At 37.1% G+C, this 11,450-nt stretch overlaps 1 protein-coding gene across 1 annotated transcript in view; it reads left to right on the top strand.

Moving 5' to 3' along the window:
- Positions 1-11,168, top strand: part of lrp3 (low density lipoprotein receptor-related protein 3) — a 93,689-nt gene extending 82,521 nt beyond the window's left edge. The window contains 1 exon segment of the mRNA XM_028810061.2: positions 10,042-11,168. Within this exon segment, the coding sequence (XP_028665894.2) occupies positions 10,042-10,860 (819 nt within the window). The 3' untranslated portion in view covers positions 10,861-11,168.
- The last annotated feature ends 282 nt before the right edge of the window (positions 11,169-11,450 follow it).

Below are 11,450 nucleotides of genomic sequence, written 5' to 3'. Positions count from 1 at the left end.
CCAGGCTGTGGTGGCTCCAAAACTGACCTCCAATAATCACCATAAATAACAAACTAGATGAACTTCACTGCCGCATTATCTTATAAAGGGACTTGCATGACTAGAATGTGTTCTGCTTCACTGAAATCTGACTGACACTCTGGACAAAGCTATTCACCCTCATAACTTTTCTGTGCACTGTTCAGACTGCAAGATGACAATCACCAGCAGGACAAAGGAAGGTATTGTGTATTTATTTATCAAAAGCACATATTGCTCTAATGTTGAAGTTGTTTCCCAGTTCTGATCACCAGTTTTGAACTACCTGAAAATCAGGTGCCAGACATTTTATTGGGTGAGAACGTTTTCCTCAGTACTTCTCATAGCTGTTTACCTCCCACTGGATGCTCCAGCTGTGGTTGCACTGGACAAACTGTTTGCAGCCATTTGTAAACAAGAGAGCCAGCACCTGGAAGCAACCTGCATTATCACGGGGGACTTCAAACATTGCAGGTTCAAAAAGTCCTACCCAGGTTCTACCAGATCATCACCTGCTTCCCGAGGAGCCATTGGACACTCAATCACTGCTACACCACAATTAAGGGTCCATTCTGCATCCACATTTTGGCAAGTCTGACCATATCTGTGCTTCTACTGCCTGTTTACAAAAAGATACTAAAACCCACTAATCCTGTACTCAAAGGAGTACAGTGCTGGACTTCATTGTGAGTAAGATGTTATTTTGGTATGACTTTTTCAACAAGAATCAGGGCACAAGGAAGAAAATGTGTATGGAAAATTATTAAAAAGTTTTTCTACCCACAAAGAAACAGAGACACATGCAGTAAGTTACCAAGTAATGTGACAGAGAGTGGTACCTTAGGGAATTTCACTACTCAACAGATTGTTATTTTGAAGAAATAAGGCAAGTAGGGTTAATGAACTTTGTTTGACTGAAAGAAATTTTACTGTCTACATTGTTCTAATGTCCTGAGTTATTCCAATGTTATTGTTAGAAATGCTTGCTAGGCAAGTGATTTTGGCTTATAAAGGGAGATGCATAAAACAGTTTGCATAGTTTGGTTGGTCAGTGTTAAGAAGTTATGGATGGATTAGGAAGAAAGTTTCCTTAGGTGAATGGTGAAATTGTATTTAAAGAATAATTGGGAAGATAAAGAACTTTAGGATTAGAAAATAGTATGAATGGGATGCAGGTTTCTTTCCAGGTATTTTTGTTCTGGTCAAATGATGTGATATGCTTTTAACAGAAAATAAGCATAAAGTTGCATATTTTGATGTAGTAGTACTCTCCTGCTTTTACTTACTCTTTGTCCCTGCTCACACACATCTTCCTTTGTTTCCTGAAAACACCAATTATGCATGATGTGAAGGTATTGGAAATCAAAATGGAGTGCTGACACTTTGTGCTAATTTGCCTATGTTGATGGCATTCTGATTAGTGCTTTCCTTGAAAAAACCTAAGTTAATTATTTTTATTTCATCTACTCAGTATCATTGTGAAGAACAGTCGTAGTAATTTTGTACAAAGAAGCACATCTCCTTAAGCACCTTTAAATTATGATTAAGAAGGAGGGAAAGCAAACCTGAAATAAAAGACTTTAAGCATAAAATGTATGTCTACTACAAAGATGAGAATATACCTGTATACTGATTCACATCTTGAGATGGCACATGTTAAAAATAAGTGCATTCCCAAACAGTTTTCACAAAAATATATTCTATTTTTACATTAGGTTAGGAGCATGCGCTGATACAGCACATTGCCATACCCACCACATGACAAACCACCTCAGGATCCCAGATTAGGACCCAAGTGCAGCCATGCAACGGGTGACATCTCAGCACCACACTGAACAGTGTGAGGTTTTCTTATGGTGGCTGGAGTTTCAATTCTGCCACCGACCCCCAGGTCTTCAACTGCAGGTTAGAGGGCCTACATGCAGGGCTGGATACAGATTAACGTCATACCCAGGATGGAACAATTGCAGGTTAAGGGCCTTGCTCAGGGGCCCAACGAAGTACAGTCACTTTTGCATTTACGGGATTTGAACCAGCAATCTTCCAATTACCAGTGCATATTCCTACCTCAGAGCCATCACTCGCCCTTTTTGCATTACTGCACTGTTATTGAAAGAAGTCCTGGTATCTTCTTCATTTCCTTTCTTCCAACTATCATTGAGCATACAACTGTGGAGATAAACTGATAAGAGATGTTTCAGGCTGGAAGGGCCAAATAGTTCAGTTGTTGAGCTTGATTAGCTGCAGAAAGTTTACGTAGCTAGCTACCTGTTATGGTCTGAAAAATGGTCTGAAAAATCTCATGTTACTGGGTTCAAAATGCATTCTCTGAATCACTCAATTATTCATCTTAACAGTTTTATGACTGTTTATATATGTATATCTTTTGACATTATTTACACACAACCAGTGACAAAGTTGTTTGTCACAGTACCATAAACTAAATGGTAGGTGTTTTAGACAGCATAACTTGTAATGACACTTTTGAAAATTTGTCTTATACTGATGCCAAATTTCTTTGGGGCACAATGCTTACATGCACAATTGTGTCCATAACTTTACATACCCTGGCAGAATTTGTGAAATATTGTCCATTGTTTGGAAAATATAAGAAATCATTGAGAAAGCTCTCTTTTCAATCAGGGAGTGCGCTCAGGTGAGGCAATTAATTATCACATGCAGTTATTGTGTGTGCCCTTTTTAAAACATTATGATAACTGAAATCATTCAAATGGTCCTGATGAATAGTTTCCATACCCTTGAATGTTAGGGCTGATAATATATGCACAAGTTGACACACAGTGTTCAAATTAAGAGTAATTAAGGGAGAGTGTCCACACTTGTAACCTCTTTGAGTGTAATCAGTGTCCGTATATAAATAGTTCATTTAAATTCATGCAGAGCTCACTTTGCTAGATACTGGGCCATGGAGAAAACAAAAGAACTATCAAAGAACCTGCAAGAAAAGGTTGTTGAGTTGTATAAATCAGGAAAAGGATATAAAAAGAGATCTGAAAATGCCTGTCAGTAGTGTTCAAACTCAAATAAAAAGGTGGAAAGTTGTAGCAAACCCCGACTTCTAGGAGAGTGTGGAGGTTTCAACAGATTTGCATAGCGATGAAGCCACTATGCTTTTAAAATGAGGGACAGATAAAATCAGGCCATCACCCAAGCCCTAAAGTATTTCCATCCCGGCACCTGAATATTAACAGCACATCAAAAAAAATGTCCAAACAAATTAAATGTTTTCAACAACAAATATATATATACTGTGTGTATATATATATATATATATATATATATATATATATATATATATATATATACAAGTGCTCAGCATAAATGAGTACACAATGTCCAAAATTTTCACAAGGCTGAGTTTTAGTGAACACTTGTTAAACTCCATAACATGAAATTAAGGTTAATAATATAACTTAGATCACAAAATCTTCAGTTTCACTCAAATTGGTTGAAGCAAAAATGAATACATCCCGCAACAAAAACTACTACATCTAGTATTTTGTATGACCACCGTGATTCTTAAGGACAGCACCAAGTCTTCTAGGCATGGAATGAACAAGTTGGCGACATATTGCAACATCTATCTTTTTCCATTCTTCAAGAATAACCTCTTTTAGAGCCTGGATGCTGGATGGAGAGTGATGCTCAACTTGTCGCTTCAGAATTCCCCACAGGTGTTCGATTGGGTTCAGATCAGGAGACATACTTGGCCATTCAATCACCTTCACCCTGTTCTTCTTCAGAAATGCAAAAGTAGCTTTAGATGTGTGTTTTGGATCATTGTCGTGTTGGAAAAGTGCACGACGACCAAGTGCATGGAGTGATGGCAGCATCTTCTCCTTCAGTATAGAGCAGTACATTCTTGAGTTCATGATACCATCAATGAAATGCAGCTCCCCAAGACCAGCAGCACTCATGCAGCCCCACATAAGGACACTGCCACCACCATGTTTCACTGTAGGCACCATGCATTTTTCTTTGAAATCCTCAGCTTTACGATGCCATACAGTTTTGAAACCATTAGTTCCAAAAACAGTGATCTTTGTCTCATCACTCCAGAGTATAGAGTCCCAGTAGTCTTCATCTTTTTCAGCATGGGCCTTAGCAAATTCTAGGCGTGCTTTTTTGTGCATGGGCTTTAGGAGAGGCTTCCTTTGTGGACGATACCCATGCATGCCATTCCTCTGCAGTGTGCGCCGTATTGTGTCACGGGAAACGGTCACTCCAGTTTGGCTTTCTACTGCTTTAGCTAACTGCAGTGAACTTGCATGCCGATTTTCTTCAACCCTTCTCATCAGAAGACGCTCCTGTCGAGATGTTAACTTCCGTGGACAGCCTGGATGTCTCTGTAAGATGGTTGCACTTCCATCTTTCTTAAATTTTTGGATCACTTTTGCTACAGTATTTTGACTGATATGTAAAGCTTTGCTGATCTTCTTGTAGCCCTCACCTTTTTTTGTGTAAAGTAATGATTTCCTTTCTCAGATTTTTTGACATTTCTCTTCCATGTGGAGCCAATGCTGACAGCATGAAATGGGAAGGGCTTTTCTTTGTTAAGTAATGCCCTTTTATAGTCACCTGTCTGCTGGACACCTCTTAAATGAATCATTAGACTCACCTGTGGTTGAATGCCTGTTAATTGGACTTTTGTAGTCTTAAGTGTGGCTTTTCTCCTAAGACTATAATTGGGGTGTAGTCATTTTTGCTACATGGGCTTGAATGAATTTGTTAGGATAATCACTTTTTTGTGTGTGCAAATTAACAAATCTTGTTTGCAATCAATGGCCCACATTTGTGGGAGTATTTTGTAGTACAGTATCTCATAGACAATGTTGATACTGAAAGGAAACTAAAGGTTTTCTGACAAATGTAGTGGGGTGTACTCATTTATGCTGAGCACTATATATATGTGTATATATATATATATTCCTTATTTACTATAACTAATATAGTAAAACTAATTATAACTATATAACTAATTTCAATCACAACAAAGAAAGGCGATGACAAAAATACAAAACAAGCACCATGAACAAACCCCCTAACAGTATTTTTGGTCATGAAAACAGTCTTTATGGTAGGTGATGAAGGTGGATCTTGAAATGCAATCACTGGTTAACGGACAGAAAGATGTGGCAGAATACTCTCCTTTAATAAACTGCTTCCTGGAATATGAATAGAGAACACAGTCCTACCACCAGAGTCCGGAAGATAAATGGTCTTCTGAGGTGTGCTTCTTCACAAAGAGCATTGGTGTACTGGATTGGGTAAAAATAACCCACGGCCATTGCCATCCCCAAAACTGATGACCGTAAACAATCCTACTCTACTGCGAACATCCAGTTGATAAAGGAGTTTAGGTGCTGCTGAAGATAAGTCAATCGAAAAATGAACAAATCAAAAGGACCTGCCACATCCTTCTCTTCTGGTATTATGTGTACAGTGCCTACAAACACCAAACTACAAATCCCACAAGCCCCTCCGCATCCGTGCATACCTATTTAAAGAGACAGAACCCATATTTACAAATAATAATCTACATGATCAGTGTTGTAATTAACATTCAATAAACAGCAAACAGGACATACCTATAAATAAATGATACCCCCTATGTGGCACCCCTAAAAGTTAGGGATTCTGTTGTTACCAAGTCAGTCAGGTGGACCAACAAAGATTTCCGCCACAACTGCCAGAATCATTTGTTGAGATGCCAAGAAAAACCCTCAAGCCACTTCAGGTGAAATACAGACTTCTCTGCAAACAAGTGGTGCTTCTATTTCAAGATGCATAATAAGGATGTACTTGAACTGCATGGTTCAGTTGCAAGAAAAAGTCTTTACTGTGCTAATGCCACAAAACAATATGCCAACAGCATCTAGACAAGCCTCAAAACTTCTGGAACAAAGTCCTTTGGAGTGATGAGACCAAAATTGAACTTTATGGTCACAACCATAAACACAATGTTTGGAGAGGACAGAACAAGGCTCATGACAAAAAGTTCACTATCTCTACTGTGAAGCATGCAGGTGGATCTCTGATGTTCTAGGGGTGTGTGAGCTATAATGGCTCAGGTAACTTAGTGAAAATTGTTGGCAAGATGAATGCAGCATGTTACTGGAAATTTTGCAGGACTACTTGCATTCATCAGTCTACAAACTGCACATGGGATGCACTTTGATCTTCCACCATCACAATGATCCAAAACACAAGGCCAAGTTGATCCTTCAGTGGCTACAGCAGAAAAAAGTGAAGGTGCTGGAGTGGCCATTATAGTCTCCTGGCCTCAGTATCACTGAGCCACTTTGAGGAGATCTCAAACATGCAGTCCACGCAAGACAACCCCAAGCATTTACAGGACCTGGAAGCTTTTTTGTCAAGAAGAATGGGCACCTCTGTCACCTGAGAAAATCAAGGGCCTCATCCACAACTATCACAAAAGACTGCATGCCATCACTGATGCTAAAGGGGGGCAATACACAATATTAAGATCTAAGGATAGGCAAACTTTTGAACAGGGAAAATTTCATTATTATCCTTATTACTATGTTTTGTTTAATGGTTATGCTATTTTGTGATGCCTTATAGTTTAATCTGGATTCCATTAAAAGTAAATGAATTATATTTTGCCTGATCAGTCATCTTTTATTTAATGTATGGTACACATCTTACAAATTCTGCCAGTGTATGCAAATCTATGAGTGTAACAGGTGTATAAAATAAAAAGTTTAGTTGTTTGGAGCTTCACCAAATCCTGATAACATTCATTGTGTTGTATGTTTTCCTGTTGTGGTCCTGTTATATTTCCCTACTCTGTGTGTTGTGTTATGTTACGTCATCAGTGTGTGCCTCTCCCAGTATTCGTTGTGTTACTGTGAGAGGAGGTAAGCACGCTGTTATTCTCTGTATGGTAAAATTAATTAAATTATTTTAAATTGTTTGAGTTAATTTTTTTTGTATATGACAGTAATTGTAATATGATTTTTGTTATATACAGTTGTTGTTTTTAAATGTTTTGAATGCTTTTCTATTAATTTCGGTTATGTGTTAATGTGAGCGTTCAACAGCCTTTCCACGTGGTTTTCTTTTGTTAATAGGAGGAATCACAAAGCTTGAATTGTCACTTTTATGTTCTCTGTTTAATATTTCAGGTATGTTATTTTTTATTTGTATATTGAGCTATGCATGGTTATGTATGTCGTTGCAATTTAGATTGAGCGAGTATTCGTTGTGTTACTGTGAGAGGAGGAGGAATCACAGAGCTTGAATTGTCACTTTTTATGTTCTCTGTTTAATATTTCAGACCATTAATAAAAAAAATGAAAACATCAAGAACTAAAGGGTGTTTGCATTATTCTTTCGTGGCGGTTTGTGCGGCACATTGCATATATATCACAACGCAGAAGCTTTGAGGGTTAACCGAATCCAAAGGCCAGGACGCAACAGTACGCCGTGTGCCGTGGAGACCGGTTACATGAGCAAAACTGTATATGTTATGCATGAAGTGTACACTCAATTGAATAACAAAGGATGCAGAAACTGAGAATTGCTTCTGTATAGACCCAGTGTCAAAGTTTCTTCCTGTAAACATTCCACTGGTATAAGGCAGTATGGAAAAAGACATTGAAACAGTGGAAAATTAATAGTATAGTTCATATTATAGTTCATGTGGATATAGACAAGGATGTGGACAAGGGTGTAGATACATAAAACTAATGGAATTTGTACACTTTAGACAGTGAAAACAGCACATAAGTAGCACATCACTAATCCTTATTTTTTTCTAAGCATTAACAGACCACACATTGCACACAGTGACTGGTGAATCTGAATTGCATCATTGAAGAGGCCTAGAAATGTTTTATGTAATAAACAATTGAAGGAAAAAAAACAACAAATTTCATATTGCATCTAATACTAACACTTGCACTTAGTTTGTTCCACCAAGCACAAAGTATGTTTATTCACAACACCCTGCAGTAAGGTATGAGTTCCATGGTCCCAAATACAGGTATTAAAAGCATGTGCCCAATAAATCTATCAATATTCATTAGCGTCCTGCATAATTCATATTGGACATGTCTTAAATTTTGTTCTGTTATATAATAAATATATAACTTTTAAAACATACATTTTATCTACCCGTTTTTGAATATACTGATCAACGTAACTTTAGGGTTTTCAAAGATGGATCTCACCTCCAGCAGCATTGGGTCATGGCAGAAACCAATTCTGTACATCAGTACATAATCAGGCACTCACACTCACACCCAGTTCAGAATCACCAATTTATATAACATGAACATTTTAAGATGTGAGAGGAAAGCAGTAGTAGACCGAGAAAACCCACCAGAAGAACATGCAAATACTCAACAGGTGGTGAATGGGCTGGAATCACCCTTCCTCCACATAAATTTTCCATCCAATACAGATTTCTATTAAAGGTAAAAAAATGGTTTGTGACGCATATTTTCTTACCAAAATCAAACATGCCCTTTTATACATTCATGTCAAGTACTTAACTGTTTAAGTGAGTCTGACAGGAATTGTTATGTGTATTGCTAATCCAGCTTGGTAAGAGTCTCTGAGTTTAGTTAGTGAAATTGAATTTGCTATTAAAAATATAAAAGGCTTTACAGTAAATTGAATTGATTTAGACTTTGTCGTTTTCCATTTACAGTATTTTCCTGACGTAATATTCAAATTTGAAAATGTTCCCTTGTTGAAAAGCTATCAAAAGCATTGTGAATGTTATAAACATTATAAATGTTTGGAAAATTGTATGCCATATATATCACTCCAAGCTATTTCATAAAATAGTCTGTGCTTTTGGCAGAGAGGATATTTCTAAAAGCAACACACTAAAAACTAGCTCTTGGTTAACTACTATAGAAATATCTAAGAAGATTCTACTGCACATTAGCTTACAGGGAGTAGAAGGTTATGCCCTTATCTTCAGTAAATATGTGAAACTTATATTCAATTCCAATTAAGCAAACACTTATATGAATTCTAACATTAACTTTAAACATTCTAAGACTGGTTCTTACACACTTCTTCCAATCACAGTGTGCTTTACAGAGAACATAAGATTACTATGTAGCATTGACATACTATTTGACAAGAAAGCTATAAATAAAATTAGCATAATTCAATCAAATCAAGTATTACACTAACATTAAACCCATCCTCGCTGGTCCTCCTAATTTTATGCACTGATATAGTCGCATCTGTACTATAACCAAAAAAACTAAATATTTCTGTGCTGGAGGTACACCTGCCAGCATTCTTACTTTGAGGGCTACTCTTCACATGTCATGGTTTTTCTTGGGATATAAGCTTGCCACATTACATGTTGACCTTTTATTGGTCAGATTTTGTTATTAAATATAGTGCTGCAAGTCACAGAGCTAGAAAGATGTATGCTGTACATTGTTGGCATAATTTACTGCAATGCATCTACAATATGGTTCAAATTAAGATATTTTAGGGGATAAGTCAGAGCATCTAAGTAGGAACTGATATACACAACTGCTCTGGGAAAATACTGGATTTATGGTCTTTCTATTTCAGCATTTTGGAATATTGCATTGTTTTTGGTCTTCTTGCCTTTGAATTAATAGAACCCAGATGCTCTATAATTTAGCTTGTATGTGAGTAAACTATAATATAATGGTAGATACTTAGATTCAATCCATCATTTGCTTTTTATAATGCCATTTCCCCAGCAATCACTGTGGTATATTGATACTGAATATGGAAAATGCATAAAAAATGCCAGTTATATGCAAACTTTATACATACTTTATAGCACAAAGAATATAAATGTAGGTTTTTATCCACTGCAGGTTATAGGGAATATTTACAATTTGTCTCCTTTAAAAGTGGTACTTTGAGAACATGTGAAAACTAAGAAAATGTTTTGTTTTTTTTCAAAATAAGTATTCAGTCTTAAGATACATAATAAGCATTTGAAATTAAGCCTTCTTTGTGATTTCACTGCAGGCATCGGTTTTACAGAATATCAGGACAGCAATGAGGCGTCAGATCAGGCGGCACACTTCAAGAAGAGCTTCTTCCCGCAGACATCTAGGACGACTATGGAGCAGACTGTTTCACAGAGGGACAAGGATCTGTGGGCAAATCCCATTGCTGACCACACCTAGTTCCTCACATACTTCTCTCAGTGGTGGGATCCATAGCTACCAGGCAGTTAGTGAAAGACAAGCCACTCCATCAGCGACAAATACAGGACAGATCATTGAGACTGGAATTCTTCAGCTTGATTCTGTGACTTTTAATGGCCCTTACCAATCTTCAGATTGTTCATCTCATTGTTACATAGAAAGCCAAGAAGATTTACAAGTATCCCTAGAGAACCATACAGTGCATGTAGGACAAGGGCCCACTGTTGTCTGTAATGACAATGATATACAGTCTCATAGTATAAATAGTCCTGAATGTGAAGCTGAATTAGGATGCATTAGCTTAGATTCACAGGTAGACACCCAACGAGCCAAAAGAAATTGTGACTTAAATAAACGCAAATTCTCCAAGAAAGAAGTACAGGGACTTGCTGCTGATTTGAGAGGTGTGGAATTACGACGCTCTCCAAGCTGTATAAGAACTCAAGGCCTTGAGTATTCTGCTGATGAACAGGAGAGTTGTTTTGCAAAGAATCAAAAGCATGATGATCATCTTGAAATCCCAGTTGTAAATCAAACTGTATTTTCTTCAGCTGTGCCAATAGAAGCCACTACTCTTCACTGCTCTTCAAACCAAGAATCAAGTGATGATGATGATGAATCATTGCTTGACTGCTGATGTTACAGCATACACAGCAGTTTGTGTCATGAATAGGCTTAGCCATTCCAGTTTAAGTAGCCATCTAGTATTTGCTTAATTGTTAATATTACTACAGGTGTTTTGCTTTGATATCAAAACCAGTTCTATCATAAAATTTTGATCACCGTTTTGCTTTAGATTTATAGTTTAAAGGCCCTTGCAGGTCGAATCTGCTTTGCTACTGTATATTGATTGATTCATTTATTTTTCAAACCCACACAATCTTAAAGAGGGTGTCATGGGCTAGAGCTGGGCAACCTTACTTATCTTCTGATTGTGTGTGTGTGTGTGTGCGTATATATATATATATATATATATATATATAATGTGTGTGTGTGCGTGTGTCTGTGTATGCACTGTATATTATTTTGAATGTTGTGCATCCTTTAAATTGTAGGTTTTTATAAGTTTAAAAGGTTATAGGATCATTATGTAATGCATAATTAAAACCATTTCATTTTCAGTGCTGTGGAGTAGGCCACCAAAAATGCCAAGATATCCATATAAATGCCAAATATATCACTAAATCTGAAGCACTTATCCCAGTATTACACATAACTGGTACAAGG

Source organism: Erpetoichthys calabaricus, chromosome 9, assembly GCF_900747795.2.
Source record: "Erpetoichthys calabaricus chromosome 9, fErpCal1.3, whole genome shotgun sequence".
Classification (NCBI taxonomy): Eukaryota; Metazoa; Chordata; class Cladistia; order Polypteriformes; family Polypteridae; genus Erpetoichthys; species Erpetoichthys calabaricus.
This window is presented reverse-complemented; position numbering and strand designations above follow the sequence as displayed.